Source organism: Amblyraja radiata, chromosome X (assembly GCF_010909765.2).
Source record: "Amblyraja radiata isolate CabotCenter1 chromosome X, sAmbRad1.1.pri, whole genome shotgun sequence".
In the NCBI taxonomy this organism is placed as follows: domain Eukaryota; kingdom Metazoa; phylum Chordata; class Chondrichthyes; order Rajiformes; family Rajidae; genus Amblyraja; species Amblyraja radiata.
In genome coordinates, this window is record NC_045999.1 from 14,857,952 (window position 1) to 14,876,080 (window position 18,129).

General features: G+C 48.5%; 2 protein-coding genes across 2 annotated transcripts in view; one reads left to right on the top strand and one right to left on the bottom strand.

The window, feature by feature from the left end:
• The window catches only part of lactb (lactamase beta), a 69,355-nt gene that overhangs the window by 9,140 nt on the left and 42,086 nt on the right, over positions 1 to 18,129 (top strand). The window contains exon 2 of the mRNA XM_033015138.1: positions 17,093 to 17,159. Within this exon, the coding sequence (XP_032871029.1) occupies positions 17,093 to 17,159 (67 nt within the window). The remainder of the gene's footprint in view (positions 1 to 17,092; positions 17,160 to 18,129) is intronic.
• Positions 1,082 to 2,497, bottom strand: LOC116968353 (vimentin-like). Its single transcript, XM_033015140.1, has 2 exons — positions 1,226 to 2,497; positions 1,082 to 1,189 (listed from the first exon to the last, which is right to left on the bottom strand). The coding sequence occupies exon 1, from the start codon at positions 2,346 to 2,348 to the stop codon at positions 1,308 to 1,310; it is 1,041 nt and encodes a 346-aa protein (XP_032871031.1). The 5' UTR covers positions 2,349 to 2,497; the 3' UTR covers positions 1,082 to 1,189; positions 1,226 to 1,307.

The following is an 18,129-nucleotide window of genomic DNA, read 5'->3' on the forward strand; positions in this document are numbered from 1 at the left end:
GGGTGTAGTTGGTACTGCATTGGCAATGGAGAAGTCCTTTTCTCGATTAATCCACAGAACAATGTCATTTGTGAGGTAGTTAGGATCTTCCCAATGGGTCAAATGCAATATACCATGTACACTAGAAGTATATTATCAATACATATGTGTTGTATCATTTCAGTATGCAGGTCTATACACATGTATCTTCATTTAACCAATAAATGAGCATGGAAAAACATTGTTTACAATGTGGTTTAATGAGTTAAGTAGGACTTAATTTAACATATGTTATACATTAAATGATCAGCCATTTTTCCACATTTGAATGAAAGCCTAAAACAATATCAATAAGTGTTTGCAGGTTTATTACAAACTACAACAAATAAACTGTACTAATGCCAAAACACAATCGGGAATGGCGTTTGCAATTTACTAATTCAAAGACCAAAAAAAAGTTCATCCATCCAGATTGATTCATAGCAACAGTGGGCTATTATAAATAAAAACAAATCTGTTCTTATGACACGTTCCATGCAGTTGGAATTTGAAGACGTTTATTTTTGTCTTTAAACTGGAGCATCACTAAAATCAGATAATTAAATAGTGATCTTACAATGAAATTTCAATGAGCTGAGAGCATTGCTGCGCGTTTAAACGCCTAAATACTCGGACTGTTGTCGGCTAAGGAGATGGTGTTTTAAAAAGGTATCGTTGAAGGTGGTTAGCTGAGGGTGGGCAGGACTGCCACGGGGAGGGCTGGGGAGTTGGGTGCACAGTGCCGGAGTTAGCACGATTGCCCCGGGGAGAGCTTGGGGGGGGGGGGGGGGGGGGGGGGGGGAAGAGTGCCCGGGCCGAGGTTGGCAGGTGCGCCGCGGCTATGCAGGGGAAGGGGTGCCCTGGGCTGGGGTGGGCTAGGGTGTACTGGGGTAGGGAAATGAGAGGGTCCCAGACCGGGCTGGGGAAGGGATGCCACGGTCTGGGTCGGGCACAGGTACCCTGCGGAGGGGTGGGGACAGGGTGCCTCGGGCCGGAGTAGGTCGCGTAGCGGTGTCCTGCGGAGGGGTATCTTGGCCTGGGCAGGAGTGCCCCGGAATGGGGAAGGCGTATCTCGGGTTGGACAGGGGTGCTTCGTGCTGGGGTGGAGAGGACAGGGCAGGTGTACCCCGGGGAGGGGACAAGGTATCCCGGCAGGGGTGGGCAGGATTGCCTCGGGCTGCAGCGCATCAAGGGTAGACAGGGGTGCCCCGGGCTGGGCTGGGGTATCTTGGGCTAGGCAGGGGTGCCCCGGAACGGGGGTACTGTCCCCTGCCCGGACGGCCGGTGCACTAGCACCACATCTTGTTATTGTCCTCGGCCGCCTTGGCGGGCTGCGAACCGCTGGTGATGCAGGCGGCGTTGGAGTAGTCCCGCGACTTCTTCTCCACCTGGTTGAGAAGACTCTTGTAGCCGGAAAGCTCCTGCTCCAGCGCGTTCTTGACGCCGAGCAGCGTCTGGAAATCGGCCGTGTGCGTCTCTAGCTTCTTCTCCAGCGCCTTGTTGTAGTCGCGGATGCGGCCGATCTCCCGCTCCTTCTCCTGCAGGTGGTTCTTGTGCATCTCGTCGCGGAGCCGCAGGTCGGTGACAGCGTTGCGGTAGCACTCGGTCTCCTTCTTGATGCGCTGCAGCGGCACGCTGTTCTCCTCGAACTTGTGCCGGTAGCGGGCCAGCTCCTCCTTGTTGCGCCGCGCCATCTGCTCGTACTCCTGCCGCATGTTGCGCAGCGCCTGCTCCAGGTCGAGCGAGCCGTTGTCCGCCTGCTCCGAGTTCTGCAGGTTGTCCAGCTTCTGCTGCCAGTAGATGCGCTCCTGGTCCCGCACCAGCCGCAGCTGCGCCAGCTGAGCCTCCAACAGCTTGAACTGACACTGCAGCCGCTCCAGGCCGCCGCCCGCTTCCTCCAGCCGCTTCTTCAGGTCCTGGAAGTCGCGGTCAAACTCGCGCTTCAGCAGGCACTCCTTCTCCAGCCGCGACTTGAGCTTGTCCTTCTCCAGCTTCAACAGCACCAGCTCGTTTTGGATTTCATCCACCCGGGACTGGAAGTCCTGGTAGTCCTTCTGGTACGCCTTCTCGGCCGCGTTGAACTCCTCCTTCTCCAGCTTCTTCACCTCGGCCAGCAGCTCCTTGTTCTTGCGCTGCAGGCTCAGCACCGTGTTGTTGATGTACTTGGCGAAGCGCTCGTTCAGCTCCTTGATTTGGTCCTTGCCCTCCTGCATACCGTCCTGCAGCTCCTTCTCGTTACCCTCGCACGCCGCCATGTCGGTCTGCCGCTCCGCGCAGGGCCCGGCCGCGGTGGCCGAGCCCGGCGACGACGTCCTGGAGCCCGAGAACATGCTGCCGCGCCCCGGCGTGTGTGGCCGGCGAGTGCTGGGGCTGGCGGGTGGGATGGCGGATCAACAACCGTCGCCCGGACAACCGGCCGCCGTCAACTTCAAAACAAAGCGCGCGTCCCCGGGCCGTCGTCAGCGCGCGCTCCCGAACCACCAACTCTTGTCAGAGCGAGTCCCCGCGCATCAACCGTCTTGTGCGCGCCACGTGCAGCCAACTGCGGGACGCGCGTGTCCTCGAGCCACAAGCGCCAACTGCCGTCAGCGCGCGCCCCCAGGCCTCCAACTGCCGTCAGCGCGCGCCCCCAGGCCGCCAACTGCCGTCAGCGCGCGCCCCCAGGCCGCCAACTGCCGTCAGCGCGCGCCCCCAGACCTCCAACTGCGGCCAGCGCGCGCCCCCAGGCCGTCAATCCCGTCAGCGCGCGCCCCCAGACCTCCAACTGCCGTCAGCGCGCGCCCCCAGACCTCCAACTCCCGCCAGCGCGCGCCCCCAGGCCGTCAATCCCGCCAGCGCGCACCCCCAGGCCTCCAACTACCGTCAGCGCACGCCCCCAGACCGCCAACTGCCGTCAGCATGCGCCCCCAGACCTCCAACTCCCGCCAGCGCGCGCCCCCAGGCCGTCAATCCCGTCAGCGCGCGCCCCCAGGCCGTAAATCCCGCCAGCGCGCGCCCCCAGGCCTCCAACTACCGTCAGCGCGCGCCCCCAGACCTCCAACTACAGTCAGCACGCGCCCTGTCGTCGCCGACTATATACTGTTCACCGGACAGTAATGGAGATGTAGAGCAGGTAAACAGGCCCTGTTGCCCACCCCCTCCATCCATGCCCAGTAAGTGAGCATACCCGGCTGCTCCCTTTTGCCCCTTGCCCTTCAACCCCTTCCTATCCACACCTTCATCAAGTCTTCCATTCAATCATGACTGATCTATCTCTCCCTCCTAACCCCATCTTTCTGCCTTCTTCCCATAAGCTCTGACACCTGTACTAATCAAGAATATATCTATCTCTACCTTAAAAAAAATATCCAATGACTTGGCCTCCACAGCCTTCTGTGGCAAATAATTCCACAGGTTCACCACCCCAGAGATGAGGAGGAAATACATTCCTCCTCATCTCCTTCCTGGAGGTATGTCCTCTAATTCTGAGGCTACGACCTCTAGACCTAGACTCTCCCACTAGTGAAACATCCTCTCCAAATCCACTCTATGCAAGCCTTTCAGTATTCAATAAGTTTCAATGAGGTACCCCTTCATCCTTCTAAACTCCAGCGAGTACAGGCCCAGTGCTGTCAAACGCTCATCATATGTTAACCCACTCATTCCTGGGATAATTTTGGGAAACCTCCTCTGGACTCTCTCCAGAGCCAGCACATCCTTCCTCAGATGTGGTGGCCAAAATAGCTCACAATTCTATCTGTCCAAGTGTCTTTTGAAAGTGGTGTGTCCACTTATGCAGCTTCATCTGGCAGCTCATTCCAGATATAGGAATGTGTCTACAAATAGCATTGTGTTACCAGCACGCATCCTGATGAAGTGCAATTCACACAATTCGTTTAGACCATGGCATATTCTAAGAATACATTATAACAATGGACAATAGGTGCGGCAGTCGGCCATTCGTCCCTTCGAGCCAGCACCGCCATTCAATGTGATCATGGCTGATCATCCACAATCAGTACTCCTTTCCTGTCTTCTCTCCATATTCCTTAACTCCACTATCCATAAGAGCTCTATCTAACTATCTCTTGAAAGCATCCAAAGAACCAGACCTCTGAGGCAGAGAATTCCACAGACTCGCAACTCTGTGTGAAAAAGCTTTTCCTCATCTGCGTTCTAAATGGCTTACCACTTATTCTTAAACCATGGCCCCTGGTTCTGGACTCCCCCAACATTGGGAACATTTTTCACACAGAGAGTGGTGAATCTCTGGAACTCCCTGCCACAGAGGGTAGTCGAGGCCAGTTCATTGGCTATATTTAAGAGGGAGTTAGATGTGGCCCTTGTGGCTAAGGGGATCAGAGGGTATGGAGAGAAGGCAGGTACGGGATACTGAGTTGGATGATCAGCCATGATCGTATTGAATGGCGGTGCAGGCTCGAAGGGCCGAATGGCCTACTCCTGCACCTAATTTCTATGTTTCTATGTTTCTAACATGTTTCCTGCCTCAAGCGTGTCCAAACACATCTAATATGTTTCAATAAGATCTCCTCTCATCCTTTTAAATTCCAGAGTATATAATAAGCCCAGCCACTCCAATCTATCAACATATGACAGTCCCGCCATCCCGGGAATTAACCTACGCTGCACTCCCTCAATAGCAAGAATGTCCTTCCTCAAGTTTGGAAACCAAAACTGCACACAATACTCCAGGTGACGTCTCACTAAGGCCCTGTACGACTGCAGGATGACTCTTTGCTCCTAAATCAACACCTTTTGTTATGAAGGCCAACAAGCCATTCGCTTTCTTCACTGCCTAATGTACCCGCATGCTTACTTTCAGTGACTGATGAACAAGGACCCCCAGATCCCATTGTACTTCACCTTTTCCGAACTTGACACCATTTAGATAGTAATCTGCCTTCCTATTTTTACCTCCAAAGTGGATAACCTCACATTTATCCACATTAAACTGCATCTGTCATGCATCTGCTCACTCACCCACCCTGTCCAAGTCACCCTGCATTCTTATAGCATCCTCCTCACAGTTCACACTGCCACCTAGCTTTGTGTCATCTGCAAATTTGCTAATGTTACTTTTAATCCCTTCATCCAAATAATATATATATTGTAAATAGCTATAGTCCCAGCACCAAGCCTTGCAGTACCCCACTTGTCACTGCCTGCCATGCCGAAAGGGACCTGTTAATTCCTACCCTTTGTTTCCTGTCTGCCAACCAATTTTCTATCCATGTCAGCACCCTACCCCCAATACCATGTGCTCTAATTTTGCCCACTAATCTCCTATGTGGGACCTTATCAAATGCTTTCTGAAAGTCCAGGTAGACTACATCCACTGGCTCTCCCTTGTCTAGAACCTACAATCCTGCTTTGACTGCACTGATTGGAATTTGTTCAGGGAAGCAACCACAAGCCTCGATGAGTATACAGACACTGTATCATCATATGTCAGCTTTTGCGAGGACAGTTGCATTCCAACTAAGACCCGGAGATGGTTCAACAACAACAAGCCCTGGTTCATTGCAGAACTCAGACAGCTCCGACGGTCTAAAGAGGAGGCCTACAGGAGTGGGGATGCAGACCTCTACAGGCAGGCCAAGTACAAGCTAAGAAGAGGAATCAGAACTGCCAAGGACAGGTACTCTGAAAGGTTGAGGAGCAAGTTCTCAGCTAGTGACTGTTCTTCAGTTTGGAAGGGCTTGTACGAAATTACCAGCTACAAGAGGAAAACCCCCCGCTCTTTGGACAATCGTCAGCTGACCAACGACCTGAATGAGTTTTACTGCAGGATTGAAAATCAGAAACGTAACCCTGGTACTCCCTCCCCCCCTCCCCAACCAACACAGCCAGACCCCAGTCTACAAAGAATGGACCCTCTCCTTCCCATTCTCCATTTCACACCAACTTAAGGCAAGACTCCGGTATGAAAAGACTGGACCATTTCCCACCCCGACCAATACTTCACACCCACTCACATCCTGACCTCAGTCTGCAAAGACTGGGCCTTTCTACACCCACCCCCCTCCAATCATCACTTCACACCCAATGACCCGCACCATCTGTGCTGCACAACATAACTTATCCAATATCAATAATAAAAAGAGGTGGAGAGGCTTTTCAGAGGACAAAAGAGCCAGAAATCTCCAGGACCTGACAATGTTTCCCCCTCTACTCTTAAGCTCTGTGCCAAACAGCTGGCGCCGGTCTATCCAGACATTTTTAACCAGTCCCTGCAAACCTGTACTGTTCCTGCCAACTTCAAAGTCTCCACTATTGTCCCTGTACCCAAAAAGGTAAGGATTACTTGTCTTAATGACTACAGACCTGTCGCACTGACCTCTGTAGTCATGAAGACACTCGAAAGGCTTGTGCTGGCCAAGCTGAAAAATATCACAAATCCCCTGCAGTTTGCATATCGGGCCAATAGATCTGTGGATGATGCAGTCAACCTGGGCCTGCACTTCATCCTACAGCACCTAGACTGCCAGGGGACCTATGCGAGGATCCTGTTTGTTGATTTTAGCTCTGCATTCAACACCATTGTGCCAGACCTACTACACTCCAACCTTTCCGGGTTGACTGCCTGAACCCCTCTTTCGGTGGATCACCAGCTTCCAGACAGACAGGAAGCAGCATGTGACGCTGGGAAAGCACATCTCGGACCCGCAAAAGCTCAGCATAGGAGCACCGCAAGGCTGCGTACTCTCTCCTCTCCTCTCCTCTCTCTACGTCAACGACTGCACCATCACCACCACAGACACCTCCGTCGAGCTTCTCAAGTTTGCGGATGACACACCCTGATTGGACTGATCCAGGATGGGGAGGAATCTGCCAACAGACAGGAAGTGTCACAGCTGGCGTCCTGGTGCCGTTGGAACAACCTAGAGCTCAATGCTCTTAAGACAGTGGAATTGATTGTAGACTTTAGGAGAGCTTCCCCTCTCCTTACCCCACTCATCATCAATCATCATCAGTCTCATCTGTGGAGTCTTTTAAGTTCCTGGGAACCATCATCTCCAAGGACCTTAAATGGGGGGCTACCAATGACTCCACTGTCAACACCACTACACAACAGAGGATGTACTTCCTACGGCAGCTGAGTAAGCACAATCTGCCACAGGCAATGATGGTCCAATTCTACACGGCCATCGTAGAGTCTGTTCTCACCTTCTCCATCATAGTCTGGTTTGGCTCAGCCACCAAGCACGACAACTGGAGGCTGTAGCGAATCGTCCGTTTAGCAGATAAGATTATTGTCTGCAACCTTTCCTCCATTGATGAACTGTACACTGCAAGGGCCAGGAAGTGAGCGGGCAAGATCATCTTTGACCCCTCTCACCCTGGCCACAAACTCTTTGAATCATTTCCCTCTGGAAGGCGACTCCGGATTGTCAAAGCTGCCACAGCCAGACATAAGAACAGTTTTTATCAACGAGTAGTAGCTCTAGTCAACAGCTAAAGATCTGTAGCTTCCCTTTGATCCGGTACTTTGATCTGGTATTTTGTTCGTTCACATGCTTGATCAATGGTGTTTTATCATTAATGTTTTATTATTATTAATGTTTAGTGTTTTCTGAGTCATTCGTAACTGTCACTGTATGTCATGTTGTTACTTGTGGGCGGAGCACCAAGGCAAATTCCTTGTATGTGAATACTTGGCCAATAAACTTACTTACTTACATATCCTGGTTACGTCCTCAAAAAATTCCAAAAGATTCGTCAAGCATGATTTCCCCTTCGTAAATCCATGCTGACTCAGACCGATCCAGCTACTGTTATCCAAACGTGCCGCTATTTCATTTTTTTAAATTGACTCCAGCATCTTCCCCCCCACTGATGTCAGGCTAACTGGTCCATAATTCCCTGCTTTCTCTCTGCCGCCCTTCTTAAAGAGTGGGACAACATTAGCTACCCTCCAATCCACAGGAACTGATCCAGAATCTTTAGAACATTGGAAAATGATCGCCAATGCGTCCACGATTTCAAGAGCCACTTCCTTAAGTACCCTAAGATGCAGACCATCAAGCCCTGGGGATTTATCAGTCGTCAGTCCCATCAGTTTATCCAACACGATTTTCTGCCTAATGTGAATCTCCTTCAGTTCCTCTGCCACCCTAGACCCTCTGGCCACTAGTACATCAGGAAGATTGTTTGTGTCCTCCATGGTCAAGAAGGATCCAAGAATTTTTCCTCTTCACATACCTAAAGAAGCTCCTTTATATTTTTGGCTAGCTTGGCTAGCTTACCTTCGTACCTCATCTTTTCTCCTCGTATTGCCTTTTTAGTTATCTTCTGTTGCTCTTTAAAAGTTACCCAATCCTCTGGCTTCCTGCTGATCTTTGCTATGTTATATTTCTTCTCTTTTATTTTTATACTCTCCCTGACTTCCCTTGTCAGCCACGGTCGCCACTCATCACAGCTCCAGTAAATGATAGATTATCGTTTATCCGGCCAATAATGCCGCATAGCAGACTGAAGCTTTAATAACCTCCAAACTCACTTCATTAACTCAGCAGTCTGTAGAGGGGACTCAATCCGAAATGTCACCTATTCTCCCACTTTCACCAGCATCTGCAATTCATTCCTACTCATTAACTCTGAAACAGTTCCTGATTTCTGGAGTAAGTCGACCTCAGACTTTATTTTCAGGCCAGATTTCAGTTCAGCTGAATTGTACTTTGCAAAAGTCAGCTGTCCCAACTTTTGGAGCTGGCAAAACCGGTGAACAAGCTGTGCATGATTACATTCAGGGTAAATACACAAATATGAGATTGTAAGAAATTAAGGGTTGCTCAGCAATGAAATAAAATTGAATGCTGGTGCTAAGAGGGTACCGAACACAGTTAAATAAGATATTTAAAAAAAATGATGGCATGGTTACAAATTGGCAGATATCATATTGTGGGCATCACAGTCATGGCTGAAAGAGGATAAGAGCTGGTAGCTGAACATCCAAGGATTAACAATGTCAACTCCTAAATAAGATTCAAGGACTCTTATGATTAACCATCAGCAGTGGGTTTTACTTGCCCAAGGGGAGAAGTGTCTCCGTCAAAGGCTGTGATCACAACTCCATAGTTAAGTCAGTACAGCAGGACATTTATACACCAAAAAGATGACAACTGAGGAAGTACAAAGGCGAGGTAGATTGATGTGTTAATTACAGGATATATACTTTACTCTTATATAATTCAAAAGTCACGACTCTTGCAATGCAATGGAGTACAAAGGTAAGGATACTTAAAGTTAATAACAGATACTAGATTGCAACTTCTTGGTTCTGCATGAAACGGGATACAAAGATAATGACAGTGAATGTGTTACTAGTAATTACTGGCTGGTGGCTTCTGAGTGCCTCATGTGTCAAGGTAAGGATTATGAATATGTTGACAACTGGTAGACACAAAATGCTGGAGTAACTCAGCGGGCCAAACAGCATCTCTGGAGAGAAGTTTTGGGTCGAGATGTCAGGGAAGTGGACGATACAGAGATAAAATTAGTCGGAGACTTTAAGACTGTTGGGAGAATTGGGAAGGGAGGAAAAGCAATGGGTATTTGAAGTTAGAGAAGTTAATGTTCATACCGCTGGGATGTAAGGTACACAAGCGAAATATGAGGTGCTGCATCTCCAATTTGCGCTGGGCCTCACTCTGACAATGGAGGAGGGCCAGGACAGATTGGGAATGGGAGGGAAAGTTGAAGTGCTGAGCAATTGGGAGAACAGGTAGGTTAAGGCGGACTGAGCGGAGGTGTTCAGCTAAACGATCGCCAAGCCTGCGTTTGGGCTCGCCGATATTGACAACTGATACTAGCTGGCATCCTCCATCCTCTGAGCTTCGTATGCAGTGGAGTTTAAAGGTAGTCTGTGTGTATTGGAAGGATAATCGTAATGACAGTGTTAAATAGCAAGTACTAGCTGGCATCTCCTGAACTCCGCATGGAATGGAGTTCAAAGGTAGGGAAAATGAATAGGTAAATAACAGATACTAACAGGCAGCTTGATTTAATGTATTAATGAAGTGTACACCTTCAACAGCTTTTGGGACTTCTACAGGATACACATTCTATCAGAGGAGGGGGGGGGGGGGGTGGTCGCTTGTTGGTAAGGAATGTTATTCAACCCGTAGCAAGAAATGACATAGAATCAGAAGTTGTAGAATTCGTGTGGTTCCAGTTAAGAGACTACAAGGGTGAAAAGATCCTGAGGGGAGTTATATGCCGGCCTCCGGACAGTAGACAGGATGCAGGGCACAAATTAAATCATAGGAAAGGCATGTGAGAAAGGCACGGTTATAGTGGTCACAGGGTATTACGACATGCAGATACACTGGCAAAATCAGGATGGTACTAGATCTCAAGAGAAGGAATTTGTAGAATGCCCACGAGATAGCTTCTTAGAGCAGTGCATGGTCGAGCCCTCTGAACAATGTGCAGTGAACTAGATTTGATGAGGGGGCTTAGTGGAGGAATCCAAAGGAGGCAGTGATCATAATATGATAGAACTGAACCTGCAGTTTGAGAGGGTTAGAAAATAGTTTTAGGCTGGAGGAAATGTAAGATTGAAGTGTCAGTGTGGATGAAGCAAGAGGATTGGGAAGCTTTTGAAAACTAATAGAAGGCAACTAAAAATAGTAGATCAGGGTCAGTCAGTAGTCTATCACCTGCGATGGAGATAGTGAGAAATGGAAGGGAAATGTCGGAAATGGTCCAGGTGTATTTGAGTGCCGGATGGAAGTTAGTGGTGAAATGGATGAAGTCAGTGAGTTCTGTATGGGTGCAGGAGGCGTGTGCCCAAAGTATGCCTTGTATTTGGAGGAAATGGGAGGATTCAAACGAAAAGTTGGTATGGGTAAGGACCAGTAGTAGGAAGTCCTAGGCAGAGGAAAGTTCTAATACTAATAGACGGGGATTGGTTGGTTCTGCAGTCGAGGAAGAAACTGAGGGCTTTAAGATCCTCCTGGTGGGAGATGGAGGTGTAGAGTGACTGGACAATTTTCAACAAAATTGTATAAGGGGTAAGAGTGTTGTAAAAACAAGCCTGAAGGCTTTGTGTCTCAATGCAAGGAGCATTCGTAATAAGGTGGATGAGTTGAATGTGCAGATAGCTATTAATGACTATGATATAGTTGGGATCACGGAGACATGGCTCCAGGGTGACCAAGGCTGGGAGCTGAACATCCAGGGATATTCAATATTCAGGAGGGATAGAGAGAAAGGAAAAGGAGGTGGGGTAGCGTTGCTGATTAGAGAGGAGATTAACGCAATGGAAAGGAAGGACATTAGTTTGCAGGATGTGGAATCGGTATGGGTAGAGCTGCGAAACACTAAGGGCAGAAAACGCTGGTGGGTGTTGTGTACAGGCCACCTAACAGTAGTAGTGAAGTTGGAGATGGTATCAAACAGGAAATTAGAAATGCGTGCGACAAAGGCAAAACCGCTATAATGGGTGACTTCAATCTACATATAGATTGGGTGAATCAAATTGGCAGGGGTGCTGAGGAAGAGGATTTTTTGGAATGTATGCGGGCTAGTTATCTAAATCAACATGTAGAGGAACCAACGAGAGAGCAGGCTATTTTAGACTGGGTATTGAGTAATGAGGAAGGGTTAGTTAGCAGTCTTGTTGTACGTGCCCCCTTGGGCAAGAGTGACCATAATATGGTTGAGTTCTTCATTAGGATGGAGAGTGACATTGTTAATTCAGAAACAATGGTTCTGAACTTAAAGAAAGGTAACTTTGAGGGTATGAGACGTGAATTGGCCAAGATTGACTGGCAATTAATTCTAAAAGGGTTGACGGTGGATATACAATGGAAGACATTTAAAGACTGCATGGATGAACTACAAAAATTGTTCATCCCAGTTTGGCAAAAGAATAAATCAGGGAAGGTAGTGCATCCGTGGATAACAAGGGAAATCAGGGATAGTATCAAAGCGAAGGATGATGCGTACAAATTAGCCATAAAAAGCAGCATACCGGAGGACTGGGAGAAATTCAGAGACCAGCAGAGGAGGACAAAGGGCTTAATTAGGAAAGGAAAAATAGATTATGAAAGAAAACTGGCAGGGAACATAAAAACTGACTGCAAAAGTTTTTATAGATATGTGAAAAGAAAGAGATTAGTTAAAACAAATGTAGGTCCCTTGCAGTCAGAAACGGGTGAGTTGATCATGGGGAACAAGGATATGGCGGACCAATTGAATAACTACTTTGGTTCCGTCTTCACTAAGGAAGACATAAATAATCTGCCGGAAATAGCAGGGGACCGCGGGTCAAAGGAGTTGGAGGAATTGAGTGAAATCCAGGTTAGCCGGGAAGTGGTGTTGGGTAAATTAAATGGATTAAAGGCCGATAAATCCCCAGGGCCAGATAGGCTGCATCCCAGAGTACTTAAGGAAGTAGCTCCAGAAATAGTGGATGCATTAGTAATAATCTTTCAAAACCCTTTAGATTCTGGAGTAGTTCCTGAGGATTGGCGGGTAGCAAACGTAACCCCACTTTTTAAGAAGGGAGGGAGAGAAAAAACGGGGAATTACAGACCAGTTAGTCTAACATCGGTAGTGGGGAAACTGCTAGAGTCAGTTATTAAAGATGGGATAGCAGCACATTTGGAAAGTGGTGAAATCATTGGACAAAGTCAGCATGGATTTACAAAAGGTAAATCATGTCTGACGAATCTTATAGAATTTTTCGAGGATGTAACTAGTAGCGTGGATAGGGGAGAACCAGTGGATGTGGTGTATCTGGACTTCCAGAAGGCTTTCGACAAGGTCCCACATAAGAGATTAGTTTACAAACTTAAAGCACACGGCATTGGGGGTTCAGTATTGATGTGGATAGAGAACTGGCTGGCAAACAGGAAGCAAAGAGTAGGAGTAAACGGGTCCTTTTCACAATGGCAGGCAGTGACTAGTGGGGTACCGCAAGGCTCAGTGCTGGGACCCCAGCTATTTACAATATATATTAATGATCTGGATGAGGGAATTGAAGGCAATATCTCCAAGTTTGCGGATGACACTAAGCTGGGGGGCATTGTTAGCTGTGAGGAGGATGCTAGGAGACTGCAAGGTGACTTGGATAGGCTGGGTGAGTGGGCAAATGTTTGGCAGATGCAGTATAATGTGGATAAATGTGAGGTTATCCATTTTGGTGGCAAAAACAGGAAAGCAGACTATTATCTAAATGGTGGCCGACTAGGAAAAGGGGAGATGCAGCGAGACCTGGGTGTCATGGTACACCAGTCATTGAAAGTGAGCATGCAGGTGCAGCAGGCAGTGAAGAAAGCGAATGGTATGTTAGCTTTCATAGCAAAAGGATTTGAGTATAGGAGCAGGGAGGTTCTACTGCAGTTGTACAGGGTCTTGGTGAGACCACACCTGGAGTATTGCGTACAGTTTTGGTCTCCAAATCTGAGGAAGGACATTATTGCCATAGAGGGAGTGCAGAGAAGGTTCATCAGACTGATTCCTGGGATGTCAGGACTGTCTTATGAAGAAAGACTGGATAGACTTGGTTTATACTCTCTAGAATTTAGGAGATTGAGAGGGGATCTTATAGAAACTTACAAAATTCTTAAGGGGTTGGACAGGCTAGATGCAGGAAGATTGCTCCCGATGTTGGGGAAGTCCAGGACAAGAGGTCACAGCTTAAGGATAAGGGGGAAATCCTTTAAAACCGAGATGAGAAGAACTTTTTTCACACAGAGAGTGGTGAATCTCTGGAACTCCCTGCCACAGAGGGTAGTCGAGGCCAGTTCATTGGTTATATTTAAGAGGGAGTTAGATGTGGCCCTTGTGGCTAAGGGGATCAGAGGGTATGGAGAGAAGGCAGGTACGGGATACCGAGTTGGATGATCAGCCATGATCATATTGAATGGCGGTGCAGGCTCGAAGGGCCGAATGGCCTACTCCTGCACCTAATTTCTATGTTTCTATGTTTCTATGAAGTTGAGGTAATGGGGGCTCGGAAAACGGAAGTCATGGAGGAGACGAAGAGCGTGTGAGGTGTCTTGAACAGAGGTAGGGAGGGATTTAACCAGGGGGGATAGGATGGAGTCAAGGTATGTGGAAATAAGTTTGGTGGGACACAAACAGCTAGAAAGAATGGGTCTGCCAGGACAGTCAGGTTTGTGGATTTTGGGAGAAGGTAAAATGGGGCCATGCCGGGCTGGGGAACGATGAGATTGGAGGCTTGGGAGGGCAGGGAGCCGGATGTGATAAAGTCAGTGATGGTGTTCGAGATCATGGCCTGGTGCTCGTCTGTGGGCTCATGGTCCAATGATAAGTAGGAAGAGATGTCTGAGAGTTGGCGCGTGGCCTCAGACTTGTAGAGATCAGCGTGCCAGACTACCACGGCACCTCCCTTGTCGGCGGGTTTGATCACCCAGTCAGGGTTGTTGCAGAGTAAGTGGAGGGCTGAACGTTCGGGGGGAAGAGAGGTTAGAGTGAGACTGGGGAGTGGAGAAGTTGAGGAGGTTGATGTCCCGCCGGCAGTTTAAAATAAAAAGGTCTAAAGCAGGTAGATGTCAGGGGAGATGGTGAACACACGGCAAGGAAAGTGGTTGGGGCCGGAGGTAGGCAGGTGAGTGGACGGAGGTCGAGGCGCTGTCTGGTAGGGGGCTGGTGGGTGGTCAGGGAGGAGGGTGGATATGAGGACTGTAGTGTGGGTGAGGAGGAGTTGGGGTCACATGGTTTGAGGTGGAAGGGGAAGACCCAGTGGAACAACCACTGAGGTTCCCTGTGTTAGGGTGTGGAGCACTAGGACCCAGCACAGTTATAAGGGCCTGTCTCACTTTCACAACCTAATTCACGACCTTTTTTACTCGTGGACATTTTTCATCATGCTAGAAGAAACGCCCTGACCTACTTCATGCCACGAGTACCTACGACTAGCATACCGCCCTGCTATGACCTACCTACGACCTCCTACGACCTACGACCTCGTGACGACCTTGCTGCGAGTATGATTCAAGGGCAAACTCGGCAGAGGTCGTGAACTAGGTCGTGAAAGTGGGACAGGCCCTTGAGATCCCGTGGTGTTAGAGTCTGCAGCGTGGAGACTTCAGACACGGTGCTGAGCCTGGTACTCAGATTAGGTGATGGCTGCGACCTGTTGGAGGGCGGTGGGGTGGCGAGGGTCGGTGGAGTCAATGGTGGAGGCCCGCGGGGAGTGGAGTCCGGGTCAGCGGGCGAAGCGTTGGTGGTTCCGGTCAGCGGATGGCCAGTGAGGCGGAGAGGTTCGGTGGTCCCGGTGAGCGTCGAGGTGAAACGGTCCCGGTGAGGCGGCGAGATTCGGCGGTCCCAGTGAGATGGAGAGGTTTGGCGGTCCCGGTGAGGCAAAGAGGTTTGGCGGAGAGGTTTGGCGGTCCCATTTTGGTGCCGATAGTCGGTGGGAACCAAGGAGGTAGCGAGGGTCGGCGTCATCAGTGAGGCGGCCGTAGAAAGTTACCGGCGAGGCAGCGAGGATTGGCGTAATCGGTGGGTGGGTGAAGGTCGGCAGCAGCAGCCATGTGGAGGTTGGAGATGTGGTGTTGTTTTTTTGTCCAACAATTTGATATGGCTGGTCCAGGACAAGTTGCTGATGATATTTATTCTTAAGAACTTGAAGCTTTTAACCATCTCTACTTCGGCAGTGTGCACTGCTTCACGTCCTGAAGTCCATCACAATCTCCATTGTCATGCTAACATTGAGGGAGAGGTTGTGGTCTTGGCACCAGGTAACGAGGTTCTCAAGCACTTTCCTGTACTCTGCCTTGTCATTATTTGATATCTGACCCACTATGGCGGTGTCGTCTGCAAATATGTAAATTTAGTTGAATTTGTATTTTGGCTCCACAGTCACGAGTGTAGGAGTATAGGAGGGATCTGAGAACACTTCCCGGTGGAACACCAGTTTTGAGGATTATCGTAAGGAATGATTTGTCACCTATCCTCACTGATTGTGGTCTGTTGGTCATGAAGTTGAGGATTGAGTTGGAGAGATGAGTTCCACGAGTTGGGGAGATGCGTTGGATGGGATAATGGTATTGAAAACAGAGGTGCAGTCGGAAATAAGGGGCCTTCTTATCCAGGGATGAATGTTGTGCCAGGGAGATGGCATTAGCCATGGACATGTTGTGGCGATAGGCAAACTGCAGTGAATCAAAGTTGCTTAATAGGCTGGATTCAATGTGTTCCCTAACCAGCCTCTCAAAGCACTTCATGATAGTGGATGTCAATGCCATTGGACAGTAGTCATTAAGGCATGAGACCTTGCTTTTCTTCGACACCTGGAGATAATGGTCTTCAATCATGGCATCCTGATGCCATGAGTCCGTGCATTCCCTAAGGATGAGGCCAGGGACACCGTACAGGCCAGTTGCCTTCCATGGACACATTCTCAGGAAGGCTGATTTAACTTCTGCAACAGTGACCCTGACAAAAGGCACACTCGAGTGACGTCATCGGATGTCATTCTTTGGCCTTCTGCTCAAAACGATATAGAATACATTGTTCATCAGGGAGAGCTGCACTATCACCAGCGATGCTGCCTGACTCCATGCTTACCAGCCGTTTATAGAATTCAGCTCTTGTCAGTGTCTGTGGGTGTACAAATTATTATACTGGAGCCCAGGTTTGTCCCCATATTGTCTCTTGATATTCCTGATGGCTTTGCAAAGATTGTAGCCAGATTTCTTGTACTGCTGGTGTCTGGAATCTGTTGAATTGAAGGAACATCCATCTTTCACATTCATTGATTAAGTACCCAATAAGAGATGGATAGGCTCTGGATTTCTACCCTGTTTCTCACAGCACGGGTATGTTAAAAATTAGATGGCCAAGGTTAAAGATAGGAGGGAAGTTTAAAGGAGAAACTTTTCACCAAAGGTATCTGGACAGGTAACTGAATGAGCAAGGCTTGGAGGGATCAAGGCAAGCAAGCGATTAGTATGGATAGGCATGATTGTCAGCATGGACATAGTGGGCCGAAGGACCTGTTTCTATGCTATACAACTCTATTACTCTGAGTAGTAGATGTCTGATGTTTATTGTTCAACTCATAAAACTTGCCTTTCAATTTTTTTTTCTTCTATAGGATGAAGTGGGAGCTCCTGGGATAGTGGTTGGTGTTGCTGTGGATGGAAAAGAAGTTTGGTCTGAAGGTTTGTATTGTGTTCTGATTCATGATGGCTGACATAGTTAACTGTTCAGTGAAACTGTGCAAAGCAAAAATAAATTGTACAGCAAGGGAACCCATGATGTCTGGCGAACATGATGCCAAATGAAAGTGATCTCTTTTGCCTGCATCTCCTGCATATTTGTGCTTATCTTAACCCCAATGTTATATCTGTTTCATCACCCATGGCGGCATATTCCAGGCACTCTCATGTCCTGCACATCACCTTTGAACTTTCCACGTCTCACCTTTAGCTATGGTCTGTAGCATTTGACATTTCGCCCTAGGAGACAGCTTCTGACTGTCTACCCGATCATAGAAACATAGAAAATAGGTGCAGGAGGAGGCCATTTGGCCCTTCGAGCCAGCACAGCCATTCATTGTGATCATGGCTGATTGTCCCAAATCAATAACCTGTGCCTGCCTTCTCTCCATATTCCTTGATTCCACTAGCCCCTAGAGCTCTATCTAACTCTCTTAGAAACATAGAAACATAGAAAATAGGTGCAGGAGTAGGGCATTCGGCCCTTCGAGCCTGCACCGCCATTCGATATGATCATGGCTGATCATCCAACTCAGTGTCCCATCCCTGCCTTCTCTCCATACCCCCTGATCCCATTAGCCACAAGAGCCACATCTAACTCCCTCTTAAATATAGCCAATGAACTGGCCTCAACTACCTTCTGTGGCAGAGAATTCCACAGATTCACCACTCTCTGTGTGAAAAATGATTTTCTCATCTCGGTCCTAAAAGACTTCCCTCTTATCCTTAAACTGTGACCCCTAGTTCTGGACTTCCCCAATATCGGGAATAATCTTCCTGCATCTAGCCTGTCCAACCCCTTAAGAATTTTGTAATTTTCTACAAGATCCCCCCCTCAATCTTCTAAATTCTAGTGTGTACAAGCCGAGTCTATCCAGTCTTTCTTCATATGAAAGTCCTGCCATCCCAGGAA

Bases quoted from the DNA above. Each gene is read 5' to 3' on its own strand.
- LOC116968353 (XM_033015140.1), bottom strand. From the start codon at position 2,348: ATGTTCTCGGGCTCCAGGACGTCGTCGCCGGGCTCGGCCACCGCGGCC.